Source organism: Taudactylus pleione, unplaced genomic scaffold (assembly GCF_031769625.1).
Source record: "Taudactylus pleione unplaced genomic scaffold, aTauple2 ptg000040l, whole genome shotgun sequence".
In the NCBI taxonomy this organism is placed as follows: Eukaryota; Metazoa; Chordata; class Amphibia; order Anura; family Myobatrachidae; genus Taudactylus; species Taudactylus pleione.
In genome coordinates, this window is record NW_028284442.1 from 4,644,476 (window position 1) to 4,665,955 (window position 21,480).

Sequence of the window (21,480 nt, forward strand, 5' to 3'; positions counted from 1 at the left end):
TAATATGTTATATATTTTATATGCATGCATGTTAAAACAAACATTGGTGGCAGTGATTGTAAAGAAGCTCTGCAGCAGCCCACATGATAGGGAAAGGTCTGGAAGACCATGTGCCGGGCTGAGAATAGGGGGAGCATGAGACACTGACCAGTATAAATGGCAGTTAAGGGGAGAAGTGCAGGTGCAGTGGCAGTTACCAGAGAGAGATGACTAGAGGTGCTGGACAGGTGATCTGGAGCTGAGGAGAAACTGAGATTTGTTAAAGAGGGGACAAAGAAGGATTGGTGGATGGTCCGGCAGGTGTTATGAGGAGAGAGAGAAATCTGGAAACCAAATAAGCATGGAGAGAGGATCCGGGGAAGCAGCTCTGTCCATGAATTGAGGTACTGAGACAAGAGGCCTACACAGTCTAAACAAACTCTCCCCTCATTCATCACTGAAGAATTACACAAATTAACTAATCCAGAGAGGTTATCACTTCACTACAACTGCAGTTATCCCCTGCCTTACTATCAGCAGTAGTATGAGAAAGGCAGCTAACTGTTAGCTCAGCTTTTGGTGTAAGAGGCATACTATTAACAAATACAGGGCCGTAGCTAGGGTAGTGCGGCCGGTGCCATCGCACAGGGCACCACAGGTCAGGGGGCGCTGTTTGGGCCTGTCAAATTTCTGTTTATTATGATTCTCACTTGTAGCTTCCTCTTATTTCATCCCCAGCATCTCCTGGCCTCTCCTATCTCTTCCCTGGCCCTTCCCCATGAAGCCATGTAGCTTTTTTGGGTGCATTATGTACCTTTGAAAAATTAGGGGGGCACCAATGCTCTTTCTGGCACAGGGCACCAAAAAGTCTAGTTACGGCTCTGAACAAATAGACTGTCCACATTTAAGTATTAGCCTGTTTATAAGCAGCCAAACAAGCCTAAAAGGGATCTATTTAGAGCTTAATTACTTATGGAAAGATCTAGGAGAGACAATATATATACAATTTACAGCATAGTAGCAGAATCTTGTCACTGCAAAAAAGACTGACATAATAAACGTGATTGCAGATGATTAATTGATGAATAATTAGTGCTATTACCTAGCGGCTGTGTATATTTACTGTCTTCTATTCAGCAGCACCAACCATACAAAATAACTAGTTACAGGAGAACCTCTCTCTATTCCAACAATCATCTCCATCAACTGTAAAATATAAAGAACAAAACCGCACTAACCATATAAATAGTCTGCACCCTGATCAAAAGACTATGGAGCTCATTCAGACCCATTCGCTAATTGCGGCCGCTCGCTCCCAGCGTATTTAAATTTTGCAAAGCTACGTCAAGGTAGCCGCTCGCTCGGCAAGGCATAAGCACTCACACTATGTCTTGGCGTGCGATCACTTTGTCAATGTAGACGCCCATTAGCGTGTCTTTACACGCCCACTAGCGCACGTCATCTCCAGGAAGTGTCTTAAATCAATGGTACATCGAAGACCATTGGAAGCGATCGCAGCGCTTGTGGTTGATTCTACCCTCCCGCAAGCACTGCATGCTGTTCAGGCTAAAAAACAACCAAGTAATGTTTCAATGACGCTACTTTGCTACTTATGCACACCCACAAAACTCTGTTTGGACACTCAGACACGCCTCCGTTCACACATCCACTCCCCCGTTCATAAGCACCTTCCCCTGTTACCACCCTCAAACAGCACATTCTGTCACTCAAAGTAGCGGGCAGTCTGTGTACTATGAGCACACTATTCCCCATCGCCAAGACTGGAAATTATACGTGAGCGGCCGCAGCTTAGCGAGCAGGTCTGAATCAGGTCCTATATAATACAATATACTGTATGACAAAACATTTATTCAGATATAGGTTTTATTGCCACATGTATTGGAATTGCATCAAAAGATTTACCAAAAACTTTTGTCTTTATTGACTGAGATTACATCAGTGTCATCTTGTAAGATAGAAGGACTGTTAAAACTTTATAAATATGTAATATGTCTCATATACGTAATAAATTATGTATTTTTCATATCAATAAATATGTTATTGTATCAATGTTCCAATGTTATGTTATAACATGTATAACTAAAATGTTTGAAAACCCAAATAAAAACATATTTGAAAAAAAAAAAAAAAACTTTATTATTGCAACCCAACTTTGGATGCTTTTATAACCGAGTTTTATTAAAAGCCAATATTTATTTGCACCAACCAGCATGGCCATACACACAGACTTTTAAGAGAACTGAGAGACTGACAGTGTATTACACTTTAAAGCTTTAAAGGAAGTTGCAGTTTAGTAACTGATAGACTAATAGTTGTATTTATTGATGTATGTTAATCCATATGTATGAATTAATCACATATGTTAGCTATTAGCATAGGATAACCATAATACACAGTTAACTGTAAAAACCTATGTATGTTGCTAATCCAACTAGAGCCTTGCTCTACATTTTGAAAAAAGCAGAGCAGTATAATAAAATACTTTTGTGTGGATCTCACTTAGAGAATAAGACATATGCTATATTGATACTGTAAACATATAATATGCAGAAGCAAATACAATTTATTGTTTAATGCTATTGTAACCCTATCTTATATTTACCTTCTGGGGGTGTTCCCAAGCCCACTCCGTGGAAGGAGTAAAAGGGTCAGAGACTTGGGTGGAGGCCCTAAAGAGGAGACAGATAAAATAAATTATTCAGAAATTGGTATAGCAATACAGGGAAAGAGTGTTATGAAACTCCTGCACTATTGCATAAGTCCCCTAGAGTCCCTCTATGGAGGGTCTTCTGCCTATAACAGCCACCCGCTGTTCCCTTAGTGTTAGACGCACACACCAGTACTTAGGTGGCCGCCAGGTCTTATACCTATTAACAGTAGGGACTTATGCAACCAACAGGAGATCCCTAGGTATTAACAGGAGTAATCCAATCCTTGAAGTGAAGCACAGTATTTAACCATAGGTGAATGCAGGTAATGAACATAAGATAATGCAATTCTCTTGAAGTGCAGCACAGTATTAAACCACAGGTGAATGCAAGTAATAGAACACTCAGATATGTACCAGTCTTCAATGCAGTGGTAATGATTAAACACAGTTACTATTATTGCAGCAACAGCATAACACAGCAATCCCAATATAGAAAGGCACTGGGTTAAACAGTGATTCCAGCAAGCCACAGGTGGGTTGCTCAGCAGATAATGCAAGCACAGGTAACACAGTGGTATACAAAGGAGTGTATATCAGAAGAGTAAATGCACAGTGGTGATACAGTTAGCTAAGAATTTCTACAGGAACTCTGGATCAGCAAAACATGAACAGGGACCAAAGGCAAAAAGCTCCATGAAGACTATCGCCAGCAGGGAATGCTAGGACTGACTGCAATTTAACAGGAAGAACCAATGCAAAACCAGCTTCCTTGATTAGAGATCAATTTACAGCTTGAGCTGCCCACAAAGTGAGAGCTTGATTACAGGCTGGTTGCAGCTGAAACGTCTACATACTGACAGCTTCCCTACTGCCTAGCAACAGCCAGGACTGGAATCTACAGGACAGTCAGAAATCCCGGCAGTGGACCGTAACATAGAGTTTATCCGCGCTACACTGATGAGGAACACAACTTCAAATGAGAACTGTAAATGAGCAGGAGTGGGAGGGAAATGGTTCTCCATCTTTTTCTGAGCTCAGTATGGGGAATGGCAGCCAGCAGTAGTGCTCTGGGTTCCATCCTACTATGGTAGTGGGTGCGGTACTTTGTCAGTGGGCCCACTAGGGATAACTTCAGCCCCCCGCCACTCTAGTCCGATCTTCGGCACAAAGTTGGCATTTTTAGAAATATAAGAACCTGTAGAGGGGAGTAAAAATAAAGACAACACATGCTGCATTTGTTTAGTGCATAATCGTAAAGTTAATAAAACATGTTTAAAATTACCTAACTCAATCTGTACAGCAAAATCATATGTTCAATGTTTGATGTTACACGATTTAAGAAAAAAATGTTTAAAATAAAAATAGCTTCAACAACTAAAATAATAACTTCATTTAAGCCACGCCATGTTGATAAAGTTGATTTTTACTATAATCAGGAAATGCAATACATCATATATCAGACATACAGTAGACAACCAATGCCAAAAGGTGGCATCCGCAAGGTCTGTCCTCCTCCTACTATGTACACTGTGCTTCTTCTCCTCTCCTGTTCCACGTCCTACCCTCATGAAGACCATTTCAGAGCACTAGACCCTCTTAAAACTAGAGAACCCAAGTGTGACTTGCATATGTAAGGAATACTGGGCCTCTGTTGAGTAAGCCCTGCTACAGTTAGTCCTGCTCACAGTCGTTTAACAGTACAAAATTCTGAAGCATGTCTTAGTCTCCTGGCTACAAATGATCAATCTAAGCTGAGCAAACAAACTTCAAAAAGGAATGACAGGGAAGCCACTAACATTTTAGTACTTTTGTAAATCTTTGCATATGTTGTAATGGTGATGGTAGGCTGGAATTTTTTTATATTCTATTTTTCGCTTGTAATGTTAAACATCTGACACCCATAGAAAAAAAATTTGCACACCCCTGACTTATGCCACTGTTAGGCTCAGCATTAAAATATGTCCCTAGAAACAGAAAATGTTCATAATAGGAAGAACAGAAAACATTAATTGGAAAAGGCCGATGTGATGTTTTGTTGTAATATTTTGTTTGCAATCCTGTTCCATGTCTTTATTTTTTTGGCTCATCAGATAGCAATCATGCAACAAGAATTGACAGAGCTAAAGCCTATGCTGATTGAACGAAGCAGCGAGACGGTGGAGTTGGTAAACATTATTGCAGATGAGACATTGGAGGTGGAAGCAGTTAAAAGTTTAGTCGAAGCAGATGAGGCAACAGCTAACAAGGCTGCTCTGGAAGCCAAAGCCATTAAGGTATGTTGACATAACATATGCAAGCTTCACAGGGGACAGAATTGTAAATTAGATTTAATATTGATCAAGCAAAACACAATCAAGAAAATTGGACACACATGTCTTTGTAAAAACTATGGCAGTGGACTGAGTGTTAAAGCTAGAAGAGAATATCAGATAGACCGATGCTCGCCTGCTGCTGACATGATGGGGGCTATTGATCAAAAGCACAGCAAACTGCTGCAAGTTAGCTCATTATGGTCCCAGATGGGTTATAGGATTTATCATTTTATTTACTAAGAATATTAAGTTTCACTTCAAGAACGGAATGCAAATTTACTATACAATGATGTACTTAGGACTTCTTGTACAAGCACAGACACAGAGGGCCTGATTCAGCACAGGACGGAATTGCAAAGATGCACGCAATCAGCTTTGCAATTCCGTCCTTGTAATTACAGTAATGCAGAAGGAAGCGTCATACCTCCTGCATGCATTACTTATCTATGGGGTCACACAAGCCGGCCGCCGCAGATACAGAAAAAAGGCCAGGATATCTCCGTCAGGCCTCTTCCCTACCCCCAACGGCGGCGGCACACCTCCATTTCAGGTAATGGAGGCTGTCACCGCCCCCTTAATCACTGACAGTCTGCTGCCGCTCTGCGTGCGATCACACAGGATCCGTACCGCACATGTGCAGTATGAGTCCATCACCTGCGCAGATTCCAGACCATCGGAAATCTGCGTTCAGCAGTGGACTTACGTCCACTGCTGAATAAGGCCCAGAGCACACTAAAGTAAAATGAACTTAAACATGAAATGGGTCCTTGTAATAGACTGGGTGGAACAAAGGACACAGCTATTATGGGACACAGGCTCAAAATTTTATGAGAAAAATTACACAACACATTGCATATGGTATTTCAATATTCAAAATTGTGTTTCATTCTTAATAAATACATATTCATTTCAGTAACATCATCTTTTTATTAGGGGTGTGCACCGGCCACTTTTCGTGTTTTGTGTTTTGGTTTTGGATCTGGATCTTTCTTCGTGTTTTGGATCTGGATTGGTTTTGCCAAAACCACCCTTCCGTGTTTTGGGTTCTGGGTTTTGTGTTTTGGATCTGTATTTTTTTGAAAAAAAGCATAAAAACAGCTAAAATCACAGAATTTGTAGGTTTTTCTGCTCCTATGCTATTATTAACCTCAATAACCTTAATTTCCACTCATTTCCAGTCTATTCTGAACACCTCACACCTCACAATAGTGTTTTTATGTCCAAAAGGTTGCACCGAGGTAGCTGGATGACTATGCTAAGCGACACGAGTGGGCGGCACAAACACGTGACCCATCTAGGAGTGACACTGCAGTGGCAGACAGGATGGCAGTTAGAAAAACTAGGCCCCAAACTGTACATAATGCAAAGAAAAAAAAGAGGAGCAAGATGGAATTGTCCTTGGGCCCTCCCACCCACCCTTATGTTGTATAAACAGGACATGCACACTTTAACAAACCAATCATTTCAGCGCCAGGGTCTGCCACACAACTGTGGCTGAAATGATTGGTTCGTTTGGGCCCCCACAAAACAAGCTGGCAATTAATGTGTCCCTGCACAAACTGGCTCTACGGAGGCAAGATGTCATCCTCATCCTCCTCATCCACCGATTCCTCACCCTCTTCAGTGTGTACATCCTCATCCTCACAAAGTATTAACTCGTCCCCACTTGAATCCACCACCACAGGTCCCTCTGTACCTTCTGGAGGCTGGTCTCCCTGGAAGAGCTGATAATTCATGATAATTCATGATAATTCTTCTCCACATTTTGTGGAAGCAACCTCCTACGCCTTTCGCTGACAAGATTCCCTGATGCACTAAACACTCTTTCGGAGTACACACTGGAGGGGGGCAACTCAGGTAAAATAGAGCCAGTTTGTACAGGGGCCTCCAAATTGCCTCTTTTTCCTGCCAGTACAGGTACGGACTGTCTGACATGCCTACTTGGATGCTGTCACCGATGTAATCCTCCACCATTCTGTCAATGGTGACAGTATCATATGCAGTGACATGTCAGAAATTGTTGCCAGGTCCTTCAGTCCGGACCAGATGTCCAAACTTGGTCCTGCCTGCCCTGCATCACCACCAGCGGGTTGCTTAGGATACCTAAGTTTTTTCCTGGCAGCCCCAGTTGCGGGAGAAAATGAAGAAGGAGCCGTTGACGTGTCACGTTCCGCTTCAGCTGGCAGTGTGTTCACCAGCAGGTCTTTGCACCTCTGCAGGCTTGTGTCGGCCGGAAAGAGAGACACCACATAGGCTTTAAACCTAGGATCGAGCACAGTGGCCAAAATGTAGTGGTCTGATTTCAACAGATTGACCACCCTGGAATCCTGGCAAAGCGAATGAAGGGCTTCATCCACAAGTCCCACATGCCGAGCGGAATCGCTCCATCTTAGCTCCTCCTTCACTTTCTCCAGCTGCTTCTGCAAAAGCCTGATGAGGGGAATGACCTGACTCAAGCTGGCAGTGCCTGAACTGACTTCACGTGTGGCAAGTTCGAAGGGCTGGAGAACCTTGCACAACACGGAAATCATTCTCCACTGCGCTTGAGTCAGGTGCATACCCCCTCCTTTGCCTATGTCATAGGTGGATGTATAGGCTTGTATGGCCTTTTGCTGCTCCTCCATCCTCTGAAGCATATAGAGGGTTGCGTTCCACCGCGTCACAACCTCTTGCTTCAGGTGATGGTGGGGCAGGTTCAAGAGTGTTTGCTGGCGCTCCAGTCTTCGGCACGCAGTCGCTGAATGGCGAAAGTGGCCAGAAATTTTTCGGGCCACCCAAAGCGTCTCCTGCATGCCCCTGTCGCTTTTCAGAAAATTCTGCACCACCAAGTTTATTGTGTGAGCAAAACATGGGACGTGCTGGAATTTGCCCAGATGTAATGCCCGCACAATATTGGTGGCGTTGTCAGATATCACAAATCCCCAAGAGAGTCTAAGTGGGGTAAGCCACTTGGCGATGATTTCCCTCAGTTTCTCTAAGAGGTTGTCGGCGGTGTGCCTCTTACTGAAACCGGTGATACACAGCGTAGCCTGCCTTGTAACGAGCTGGTGTTTCTGAGATGCTGCTACTGGTGACGCTGCTGCTGTTGCTGCGTAAGGTGATACATCTACCCAGTGGGCTGTCACAGTCATATAGTCCTTAGTCTGCCCTGTTCCACTTGTCCACATGTCCGTGGTTAAGTGGACATTGTGTACAACGGCATTTTTCAGGACACTGAGGACACTTTTTCTGACGTTTCTGTACAGTCTCGGTATCGCCTGCCTAGTGAAGTGGAATCTAGACGGGATTTGGAACCGGGGATACACTACCTCCCTCAATTGTCTAAATCCCACTGCACTAATGGCGGATACCGGATGCACGTCTAACACCAACATAGCAGTCAAGGCCTCAGTTATACATTTTGCTTCAGGATGACTGCTGTCGTACTTCATCCTCCTCGCTAAGGACTGTTGGAGGGTCAATTGTTTAGTAAAAGTAGTGGTGTTCCTACTTCCTCTCTGGGATGATGAATGACTCCCAGCAGCAGCAACAGCAGCAGCGGCAGCAGTAGGCGTAGCAATGCTGGATCCTCCGGAGGAATCCCGGATAGGAGAGTCAGTCATGCCAGTGACATGGCCTGCAGGACTACTTCCGATCCTGACTAAGGAGGAAATTGACGAGGAGGGAGTTGACGGTGTGGTTTGCAGGCGCTTGGATACAACAGGACAACGGGATTTAGGTGTCCCTGGACTGCTTACGGTCTTAGCCAAAGTTTCTGAACTTGACAGTAACTTTTTATGAACGCGCTGCAGGTGCCGTATAAGGGAGGATGTTCCTAGGTGGTTGACGTCCCTACCCCTACTTATTTCACCTTTACATATGGTACATATGGCAAGACAGTTGTTGTCCGGATATGGATAGAAATATTGCCAGACCAAAGAGGTGGAATGTTTGGTCTTCTGCCCAGGCATGACCGTGATGGGCTTTTTCATCCCACAGACAACAACTGTCTACCCCGGAGCCTGATTTAAACAAACCACATCACCATCAGAATCCTCCTCGCCAACTTCCTCCTCAGCGCCAGCTACACCAGTATCCTCATCCTGTTGTACTTCAACAGTGACATCTTCAATTTGCATATCAGCAAGTGGACTGTGGGTGCTCCTTTCAGCACTTGCAGGGGGCGTGCAAATGGTGGAAAGAGCCACCTCTTCCCGTCCAGTGCTGGGAAGGTCAGGCATCGCAACCACCACCACACTTGGACTCTCCTTGGGGATTTGTGATATCTTCTTAGAAAGCACAGTTCTTCGCTGTGCTTTTGCCATCTTAACTCTTTTGATTTTTTTAGTGGGAGGAGGGCTTCCATCGTCATGTGAAGCTGAACCACTAGTCATGAACATACTAGGGATCGACCTTAGCCGTTTCTTGCCACTCCGTGTCGTAAATGGCATATTGGCAAGTTTACGTTTCTCTTCAGCTGATATAAATTTTTTTTCAAGGTCATTTTCCTGAACTTTGTCATTTGGGATTGTATGTGCCCTCTACTATGACATTGGGCATCGGCCTTGGCAGACGACGTTGATGGCATGTTATCGTCTATGTCATGACTAGTGGCAGCAGCTTCAGCACTAGGAGGAAGTGGTTCTTGATCTTTCTCTATTTTATTTTTATCGGAGAAAGTTTGGTCCACCATTTATGTTATATCGATTTGATATATACGTGCGGCTAAACACAGAAAATAATTTTTTTTTTGGTTTGGACTGGAGTGTACTTTGGGGGTTACAGCACCCTTTAACGGTCAAGCCAGCCGGCCCTTTACTTATGACACAGGCGCACGCTTGGCACTACTTTGTTGATGCACGTGCGGCTACTGCGCGCACAATTCACAAACACAGAAAATAATTTTTTTTTTGGGTTGGATTGGAGTGTACTTTGAGGGTTACAGCACCCTTTAATGGTCAAGCCAGCCGGCCCTTTACTTATGACACAGGCGCACGCTTGGCACTACTTTGTTGATGCACGTGCGGCTACTGCGCACACAATTCACAAACACAGAAAATAATTTTTTTTTGGTTTGGACTGGAGTGTACTTTGGGGGTTACAGCACCCTTTAACGGTCAAGCCAGCCGGCCCTTTACTTATGACACAGGTGCACGCTTGGCACTACTTTGTTGATGCACATGCGGCTACTGCGCACACAATTCACAAACACAGAAAATAATTTTTTTTTTGGTTTGGACTGGAGTGTACTTTCGGGGGTTACAGCACCCTTAACGGTCAAGCCAGCCGGCCCTTTACTTATGACACAGGCGCACGCTTGGCACTACTTTGTTGATGCACGTGCGGCTACTGCGCACACAATTCACAAACACAGAAAATTATTTTTTTTTGGTTTGGACTGGAGTGTACTTTGGGGGTTACAGCACCCTTTAATGGTCAAGCCAGCCGGCCCTTTACTTATGACACAGGCGCTCGCTTGGCACTACTTTGTTGATGCACGTGCGGCTACTGCGCACACAATTCACAAACACAGAAAATTATTTTTTTTTTGGTTTGGACTGGAGTGTACTTTGGGGGTTACAGCACCCTTTAACGGTCAAGCCAGCCGGCCCTTTACTTATGACACAGGCGCACGCTTGGCACTACTTTGTTGATGCACGTGCGGCTACTGCGCACACAATTCACAAACACAGAAAATAATTTTTTTTTTGGTTTGGACTGGAGTGTACTTTCGGGGGTTACAGCACCCTTAACGGTCAAGCCAGCCGGCCCTTTACTTATGACACAGGCACACGCTTGGCACTACTTTGTTGATGCACGTGCGGCTACTGCGCACACAATTCACAAACACAGAAAATAATTTTTTTTTTGGTTTGCACTGGAGTGTACTTTTGGGGGTTACAGCACCCTTAACGGTCAAGCCAGCCGGCCCTTTACTTATGACACAGGCGCACGCTTGGCACTACTTTGTTGATGCACGTGCGGCTACTGCGCACACAATTCACAAACACAGAAAATAATTTTTTTTTTGGTTTGGACTGGAGTGTACTTTCGGGGGTTACAGCACCCGTTAACGGTCAAGCCAGCCGGCCCTTTACTTATGACACAGGCGCACGCTTGGCACTACTTTGTTGATGCACGTGCGGCTACTGCGCACACAATTCACAAACACAGAAAATAATTTTTTTTTTGGTTTGGACTGGAGTGTACTTTGGGGGTTACAGCACCCTTTAACGGTCAAGCCAGCCGGCCCTTTACTTATGACACAGGCGCACGCTTGGCACTACTTTGTTGATGCACGTGCGGCTACTGCACACACAATTCACAAACACAGAAAATATATTATTTTTTTAGCACTTGGGGGGGAGCACCCCTGATGGACAGAGCACCCCCTGGACAGCACTACAGCACCCCTTTAGGACTGGGACACTGCACGGGACTTTGGAGTGGACACAGCCCCTATGGAGAACTGACTGCACAACACAGTCCAGCCAGCCCCTATGGACTTTGAAGTAGTGGACACAGCCTCTATTAACAACAGCAGCACAGCACAACACAGCCAGCCCCTATGGACTTTGAAGTAGTGGACAACAGCAGCACTACACTACACTACACTACACAGCCCTAACTCCCACCCTCCCTCTTCACTGTCCACAGCCGAGTGAGAAAATGGCGCCGACGCGGGTACCTTATATAGGATCCAAAACCCGCGAGACTCGGAAGGCGGGATGATGACGTTTTGCCTCGATTTCAGATCTGAGCCAGGCGGGAAAAGTCGAGCCTGACTCGGATCGGACTCGGATCGGGGGGGCTCGGGGGGGTTCGGATTTCAGAAATCCGAACCCGCTCACCCCTACTTTTTGTACATGTGACCCCTTTTCTTACCTTTACAGATAACTCTAGTTTGAGATCAGAGCACCAGCATTAAGTTTACATACAGCCCAAACAGTGGGTTAACCAAGTAGTTCTCAAGCTTTTTTCTGCTGTAACACACTAAAAGAATGTCATCCACTTACGTGATGCAAATTTTGAAAGAATTAAGAATAAATGTAAAAGAACCATATTATATTATTAAAAAATAAAAGAATGGAAAAAAAACATATAAGAGGAATATAAGAAGTTATGTTAAATACTTTCTTACATTCCTCTTATATGCCCTTTTTCCAACATGCCCTCTTACAGCGTATGCCCAGATTTTGCAACATACATGCATTTTATATGCTTATCAAATTCCCCAACATGCCCTCAGAACCTCCCATCATGCCTTTTATAAACCCATCAGATTGTCCAACATGGCTTCAGCCCTCCTCATGTACCGCTTATAATGCCCATCAGACACTTCATATGCCTCCAGACTTCCTCATTTACATACTCATGTGCCCCACAGACCTCATTAGATTCCTTACACACACACTTGTGCACTTCTAATGCCCATGGACCACTTACAGTTCCCGTAGCTATAATAGTTACTGCAAGAGCCCATGTTGAATCCCATGGAGCAGAGGGAAGGTGAGGAGAGAGAACAAGCTTTGTGTAGGTTGCAGGTTACTATTGCTCTCCAGCCTAAATATGATCCTATCGCCTGCTGCTGCCTCCAGTCTCCAGTGTTCCTTTTTCAGCTGGCTGAGACTTTCCTTGGTCTGGGGAACTTGCCGTTGCCTCACTGAATTCAGGGGTCCTGCTGCTACATTGCTGAGGGGGTCTTAGCCTGTGTGGTCTCCCTCAGTAAAAGTCTGGTGTGCCAAGATCCACGTTGCTGTGATTTGTGGGTGGCTGTATTTTACTGGCTGCCGCTCCAGCATCCTGCTGGTGTAGTTGGTTGAACTCCTCTCCCTGCAGCCAATTCCTTTTCCTTCTGCCTGCAGCCTGGTTCCACTGAAGTTACTGTTGTCTATCGCTGATTCTAAAAAGCGGGTGATGAAACTTATAACTGAGGCCCATATTGATATTTCATTGCTAAGACAAGATATGCAGAAAATGCGGGATCAAATTTCCACACTTGAAGATACTGTCTCTCCAGTCCCGGAGTTCTTGGCAATTTTGGATTCTCAGATAGCGGCTTGTCAGCAAAATTTGGTGGATATTGACAGGTGACTGTGGCATAATAATATTCAGAAAGAGAAGAAGGGTCTGATCCAGAGCACTTTTTGGAATCCTGGCTGACTACCACCTTTTGATGAGATGTGTTTACACCCGAATCTGCTGTTAAAAGGGTTCATACTGACGGGGGTGCCACCACGAACTTTAATTGCCAAAATCCTGCACTTTAAGGTTCATGGTACTGTACTACATCTGGCTTGGACCAAGGGTCCGCTGCATTATTATGGTCAGCAGATTGCCATCTTTCAATATTTTTTCTTAGAAGTGCAAAAATCCAGAGCTAAATTTGTTCAAGTTAGGAGATGCTTGAGAGACTTGCAGCTTTCATATGCCATGCTTTTTTCTGCCATTGGAGATTCATCTCTGGTGGCCCCTTTCACTACTTTAACACTACAAAGGATGCTGTTGACTGACTTGATCTCCAAGTGCCCAGTTGCAGGGGTTCTCCTGGCTGAGTATTCACTGATCCTTTATTATATGTTTACATATGTGTTTTGACGTATTTATTTTATTGTCTATGCTTTGCAGGACCTTCTGTTTGCATATTTTTTTGTAGTTGACTCTGTCACATGTTGGGATGCTTGTCTGTTGTTTATCTTGATCTCCTAGAGCCCAGTTGCAGGGGTTCTCCTGGCTGAGTATTTACTGATCATTTATTATATGTTTTCATATGTGTTCTGACGTATTATTTTATTGTCTATACTTTGCAGGACATTCTGTTTGCATATTTTTTGTAGGTGACTCTGTCACAGGATACTTGTCTGTTGCTTATCCTGTTTTTGTTACTCTTAGGAGGCCTGAGGCCACTCTGCAGCTCCTGTGCTGGCTGCAACAAGTCCTTAGGGTACACAATGGAGGTTGCCACCCTCCTTTTTTTCTTACTTCTTCAGTTTTATTTTTATATAGATAGTTAGTTGGTTTTTAGTTAGTGTTTACCTCACTTCTGGCTATTTTGGCAATGGTTGATGTGTTTGTTTGGTTCCTTTTCAGGTGTACAGATAAATTGCAGTTTCCTGTGCTTCCCATCTTGACTCAGCCATCCTCATATTCTCTCCCGTTACAATGGTATACTCAGTTTAACTACCTTGGCATTATGATTTCTCATGATGTAGCACATTATGTCTCCCTGAATGTTCAGTCCCAAATTGATTTCCTTTGTCGGTCACAGGCCAGGTGAATTTGGTGAAGATGGTTGTTTCCCCTTCTTTGTTCACTAACATTGCTAGGTACTTATATCTGGGCTAGTAGATGCCCATATGGCATAAAAGACAGACCTCGTGGAGATGTGCCTTTCCAGATTCCAGGTAATATTATTTGGCAACACAATTGGTGCACTTACGGGATTGGGTGGCTGAGCTGGACTGTTGGGATGCTCGTTGAACACTAATTCAGCAGACTTGTTACTTTTTCACCCTATCATGGAATCTCCTCTGTTAGTTTAGGCACAAAAGGTATGGTTAGTGGCAATCAAAATCCTTGGAACTGTTAGTGTAGATCCTTATTTTCCTTTATGGGGAAATAAAGCCTTTGCTGAATTGTTTGGCTTGGGGGGAGGTTCTCTCTGGTTGTCTTCAGGAGTATCGACACTGGGTCATATTTTTTATGAGGAGACTTTGTGCTCTTTATGCAGCTTAGTAATGATTTTGGTCTCCCGCGGTCTATGTTTTATCCATATTTGCAGCTCAGACATGCATTGTGTACACAAAGTGGAATGGGGGCACTCCTGCTTTGGTGGAATCACCTTTGTATACTTTGTTGAATACTCTGTCTTCCAAAAATTGTATCTCATGTACATATTTCTCAATGGCAGCCTTGTGTTAAGGTGGTTTGCCGACATTTAGATTTAAATGGGAGGTAGACTTGGGTCCCCTTACAGATGAGGATTGGAGCATCGTCCTTGGTTCTCCTCATGTTGCCATGGCATATGCCTGATTTCAGATGAACAATTATGTATTGGACTCCAGTACATTTGGGAAGAATTGGAGGTTTGACTTCTACTTCCTGTCCTTAGTGTGGGGATTCAGCTGCTGTTTTTCGGCATTGGCTTGGCCTGTCCTCTTATTGTTGATTTCTGGTCTCAGGTCTTTGACTGTGTGGCTGTTTCTGAGATTAAAATATGCCTAGCTGACCTGAAAATTTGCTTGTTTGCTGTCAAAACTACTGATGTCCTCAACCATTATTTACAAATGTATGTTTTAATTTTATTTACACTAGCCAAAGTATTTATTGTCAGAAAGTTCCTGGCATCCCAGGCTCATTTTCTTCCTTCCTGTATAGGATTGGTTAACTCCATTGTTTCTCACAAAATATTTATGTATATGAAATGGAAATGTCCCTTAAAGCTTGACAGTATATGGTCCTTATGGCTGCCCATTAATTACACCCTTGACCTGGATGCTTCTATTCCTTAGGAGTTGTTTCCCTATGTTCCTGCCTGTTCCCGTCGCCTTGTCACATTACATGTATGCATTTTGCACCTTACTCTGGGTTTGTTGTTAACTGTCTGTCACTTTAATGTCAATTATTTTTCTATATGTACTATTTTTATTGCGTGTCAGTGTTAATTATTATTGTTGTTCTCATAGTGCACCCCTTTTCTTTTGTTTATTTACTTGTTATGTGTTTTACTTTTGAAAACGTAACAAATATATGTGATTAAAGAATAAAAATACCCACTTCGATCTGTATTACCACAAATATATTACGTATTATTTCATGCTATTGTAGCATATACTAAGGCGTAGAAATCCAGAGATGCAACATTATCCATCTGCTATGCTGGTCCCCTTTCTGCTCTGCCCTGCATGGGACTGTGCATGCTCAGGAGATCAGAGCTAGGGTCTCTGATGAAGATAATACATAGCCCTCCCAAAATTTTGCAAGGCACAAGATGATTGTTTGTTTCATTCATTATTTTTAAGATTTTAGTTTCATTTCTGCTCAAGTATATCTAATTTTATTGAATTTTTACGTATTTTTTGTTTTTAATAGTATTCTCCCATTAGTCACAAATCAAACATTCCCATTTATTGTTTAATATTTGCCTGGTAATAAGGGATTATTAATCAGGCAGCTTTTGATTCTTAGCCTTCCACAATATACTGTATATTATCATTATTTATTGCTGCTTGGTTTTATCTGGTGCATTCATGGTGCAGAGAAGACTATGAAACTGGTACAAAAAAATGAGAAAATCATGTTTACTAGTCAGAAAATTGTTTATATATACTGTAATAATGTTTTCAAGTAGGTGACAGATGCTTTTGTTTTAGTTCCTTAACACTTGATTCTTACAAATAACAAATAATTATTTTGCCTTTGTTAATTAGTGAAATTCAAAGAATTAAAGAATTGCGCTTTTAAGAAGTCTACCAAATATGTGGGTTTTTTCATTATTTGACTGATGGATTGCATAGTGACCATATTGGACTGTTTATTTGCTAATTATACAGTGTTACCACTGTTGCACCTTGGAACTCTCTTCAGTCAACCAATATTTCAGCACCTTATGCAATCTACAGTGATCTCAGCAGTGTAGAAATGGCGCTTTACTCCTTCTGTTATATTGAGTCCTTAGGCTAAATCATACTTTAATTATGAAGAGACGTTTGTTAAGCTACACCTCCTCTAGGGGGTCATTTCAACTTTCCCTTGAATTACTTGTGGCTGTGAGTGAATGCGGCTATATGACGTACTTAGAGTGCCTCAGGTCGCAGACTTTTGTTTGCAGCCTGATATGATTGCAGTCAAAAGTGTGAAAATCCAGGCCGCAAGGGGCGCGAGTTGCGGTGCCATTGTAAGGACGACTCGTATCCTTCATGGGTAATTGTATCAACCCCCAAGAGTACAAATATATTTCACTTCTCACATCTTCAACAATGTTTTAACTAATTGACAGTGGGACATGTTGGCATCTAAAATTAGAAAGATAACTTGTTCTTTTAATCCCTCACTTTCAAAAAAAAAAGTTAAAAGCTTGTCCCTTTGTTTCCTATACTCATTCTATCTTCTTTTTCTTCTTTCTTTCAGTATCTTATTCTGCCCTGAGGATGTCTCAGAATAAACGCTCCAAACCTTTTCATTCTAACTTCAATATTCTCTAGAAAAGGCTTAACATAAGAAAAAACTTATGTAATAACTCCTTTTCTTTACACCAATGCATTGCTATTAAACATTTTTTAGCAGAAATTCGTGAATAATTTCACTTTAAACTGTAAAAACATGTTGTTCTGCCAAAAAGTGGCATGCCATGTTGGTGCTTCCATTAAAATTAATTCTAATATATCTGAATGTGAACATATTTGGCTTGGACAAATGTTTTGGCATACCAAAGAAAGCAGTATAGTAAACCCAATCCTAAACATAAACCAGTATACAGTACCAAACTTTAAAACTGACTGGCTTCATAGCATTTAATTAGGCTGAGCTTGGTTTTAGCATACTTTTTAAGTCTGTTCTAACACGCAACATAATATTTATTACATATTCCTGTGTAAATGGAAATCATGTTTATATGTGTAGATGGCAATAGAGCATATTGGTTGGCATGTTGTAAAATTATTACATCATTATTTGTTTTCTTCCTGATCCAATATGATTAACAATGGGATTCTCCCACTTCTGTCCTTATGGAGACCACACTGTACGAATAGTCATCTCATAGGGACTGCATCCCTGAATGTACACCAAAGGAAAAGGAAAATATAATGACATTTATATACCTAGAAGAACAAGTCAATGTTTTATAATGTCTTGTCCTCCAGGATCAGATGAAAGTTTAAAAACATTTGGAAGGAAACTTGAGCTTATTTATTCTAATTTTATTATCTTATAAAACGATTTTTGTTGACCTGCCTGTGCAATACAGTCTTTCAAATTCAATAAAACTTTGACATGCAGCTCTGATACTTTGTTATTGCGGGTTACGTTATAAATGTGTAACTTACATTTCGAATACTATGGCAGAGAGTACATAGAAGTTCTATTTTACAGTCGCTCATCAAGGTCAGTGGTTACCATTCTGCTCTGCTGGTCAGACACTACAGTGATGGTTGAAAGTTTGTGAACCCTTCAGAATTTTCTATATTTCTGCTGATATTTGGCCTAAAACTACCTCAGATTTTCACACAAGTCCTAAAAGTAGATAAAAAGAACCAAATCAAACAAATGAGACAAAAAATTACACATGCTAATTTTTTTTTTTTTAAGAAAATTATCCAATATGACATATCTGTGAGTGGCAAAAGTATGTGTACCTTTAGGCTTAGCAGATATTTTGAAGGAGTCAGTTATTTAGTTATTTTCAATCTATGGGATGAAAATTAGGTGTGAGTGGATAACTTGCCTTTTTAAAACAACAGCGATCTATCAAATTCTGATGTTCACAACACATGTTTGTGGAAGTGTATCATGCCACGAACAAAGGAGATTTCTAAGGACCTCAGAAGAAGCATTGTTGATGCTCATCAGGCTGGAAAAGGTTACAAAACCATCTCCAAAGATATTGTACCCCACCAATCGACAGTCAGACAGATTGTGTACAAATGGAGGAAATGCCAGGCCATTATTACCCTCCCCATGAGTGGTCGACCAACAAAGATCATGCCAAGAGCAAGGCATCTAATAGTTCGCAAAGTCACAAAGGAACCTCAAGTAACCTCTAAGCAACTGAAGGCCTTTCTCACTTAAGCTAATGTTAATGTTCATGAGTCCACCATCAGGAGGACACTGCACAACAATGGTGTGCATGGCAGGATTACAAGGATAAAGCCACTGCTCTCCAAAAAGAACATTGCTGCACGTCTGCAGTTTGCTAAAGATCACCTGGACAAGCCAGAAGACTATTGGAACAATGTTTTGTGGACAGATGAGTCCAAAATAGAGCTTTTTGGTTTAAATGAAAGTGTTATGTTTGGAGAAAGGAGAACACTGCATTCCAGCATAAAAACCTCATACCATCTGTGAAACACAGATTGGGCCCGTTTTGCTGCATCTGGCCTGGACAACTTGCCATCATTGATGGGACAATGAATTCTGAATTATACCAGAACATTCTAAAGAAAAATGTCAGGACATCTGTCCATGAGCTGCATCTCAAGAGAATGTGGGTCATTCAGCAAGACAATTACCCAAAGCACACAAGTCATTCAACCAAAGAATGGTTAAAGAATAATCAATTTAAAGTTTTAGAATGGTCAAGTCAAAGTCCTGACCTTAATCCAATCAAAATGTTGTGGAAGGACCTGAAGCGAGCAGTTCATGGGAGGAAACCCACCAACATAACAGAGTTGAAGCAGTTTTGTACAGAGGAATGGGGTAAAATTCCTCCAAGTCGGTGTTCAGGACTAATCAACAATTACTGGAAACATTTAGAAGCAGATATTGCTGCACAAGGTGGTCATACCAGATACTGAATGCAAAGGTTCACATACTTTTGCCACTCACAGATATGTCATATTGGATCATTTTCCTCAATAAAAAAATCAGAATGTCTAATTTTTTGTATCATTTGTTTGATTTGGTTCCCTTTATCTACTTTTAGGACTTGTGTGAAAATCTGAGGTAGTTTTAGGTCAAATTTCAGCAGAAATATAGAAAATTCTGAAGGGTTCACAAACTTTTAAGCACTACTGTACAGTAACTTGCAAATAGTTGGATGGAGGAGCTCTGTTATAATTGATAAGCAATACGTTTAGTAAATGGGATTTAGGATATACTTACATATATATATTGTAACACGGGGTATCTAAATGAGGACTGCAGACAGGCAGGTACTTGGTAAAGCATTGTCTTTTTAAAGGTAGCAGACACTGCACCTTAGTATACATGAGGTTAGGCCTGGATACACAAAGGCACATAACAGTAAATAAGCAAACAACATAAAAGTAAATGTCTCAGCACTCCGTGTGCTAATGTCTGTGAACCCTCCAGGTCCTGGCACCCTAATGCCTGGCTAGCTTATACAGCATCAGGAGCAATGAGAAACTGGTGTGTGAGAGTTGTAAACCCATCCTGTGCTGTTGACTTCCTGCTGGCTCTGTGCAACCTGGAAAACAAGGAGTTCCATATCTCCACTTTGAGCTGTGCAGCCCAGAAAACCCAGAATTCCAAACTACAGAATGTGCTGGTCTTGTTTTCATCTCCCTTGGAGGGAGCTTATCCCACCAGAATGTGGGCAATTCAGGTGAGAGACAACCCCTCTCACCACAGTATATAATATATATATGTGTGTGTATAATATATATATATATATGTATATATATATATATATATATATACAGTGTCCTGGTTTGGCACTCAATGCTCCTCACTATAGTAATAGCCTGGGTGCCCGCACAAAATGGCAATGTAGAAACTGAGTGTAATACCACACAAGGTGGCAAACACAATGCGTCACTCCAGGACTTGATAACAAAGTGTCTATTTTTCCTGAAGATGGGACCGACAGAGTCCCGAAACATTGAAGAAGTAAATACTTTGTTATCAAGCCTTGGAGTGACGCATTATGTTTGCCACCTTGTGTGGTGTTATACTCAGTTTATATTAGGGATGAGTGGGTTTGGATTTCTGGCTTGGGTTTTCCCGCCTGACTTGGAACTGAAATTGAGGCAAAACGTCATCATCCCTCCTTCCGGATCTTGCGGGTTTTGGATTTTATAAAAGGTCCCCGCATCTGCGCCATTTATCACACCAGCTATGGACAGTGAAGAGGGAGGGTGGGAGTTAGGGCTGGCTTGGCTGTGTTGTGTTGTGCTGCTGTTGTCCATTGGGGCTGTGTCCACTCCTACAAAGTCCTTGGGGCTGGCTGGGCTGTGTTGTTCTGCTGTTGTCCATAGGGGCTGGCTGGACTGTGTTATGCTGCTGTTGTCCATAGGGGCTGGTTGGGCTGTGTTGTGCAGTCAGTTGTCCATAGGGGCTGTGTCCACTTCAAAAGTCTATAGGGGCTGGCTGGGCTGTGTTGTGCAGTGTCCCATAAAGGTTTTAGTCCTAAAGGGGTGCTGTAGTGTTGTCCAGGGGGTGATCTGTCCATCAGGGGTGCTCCCCCCAAGTGCAAAAAAAACATTTATTTCTGTGTTTGTGAATTGTGTGCACTGTAGTTGCAAGTGCATCAACAAAGGAGCAGCGCCAAGCGGGCGCCTGTGTCAAAAATAAAGGGCCGGCTGGCTCATCTCTTAAAGGGTGGTGTAACCCCCAAGGTGCACTTAAAAAAAAATAAAAGATTCTTCTTTTCTGTGTTGTGAATTGTGTGCACTGTAGCCGCACGTGCATCAACAAAGGAGCAGCGCCAAGCGTGCGCCTCTGTCATAAGTCTGTTAAAGGGTGGTGTAACCCCCAAAGTGCGCTCCACAAAAAATAAACAATTCTTTTTTTCTGTGTTTGTGTGTGAATTGTATGCGCAGTAGCCGCACGTGCATCAACAAAGGAGCAGCGGCAAGCGTG

General features: G+C 42.5%; 1 protein-coding gene across 1 annotated transcript in view; it reads left to right on the forward strand.

Annotated features, from left to right (window-relative positions):
• Positions 1 to 21,480, forward strand: part of LOC148538322 (dynein axonemal heavy chain 3-like) — a 1,025,530-nt gene that overhangs the window by 708,496 nt on the left and 295,554 nt on the right. The window contains exon 41 of the mRNA XM_088455384.1: positions 4,741 to 4,923. Within this exon, the coding sequence (XP_088311510.1) occupies positions 4,741 to 4,923 (183 nt within the window). The remainder of the gene's footprint in view (positions 1 to 4,740; positions 4,924 to 21,480) is intronic.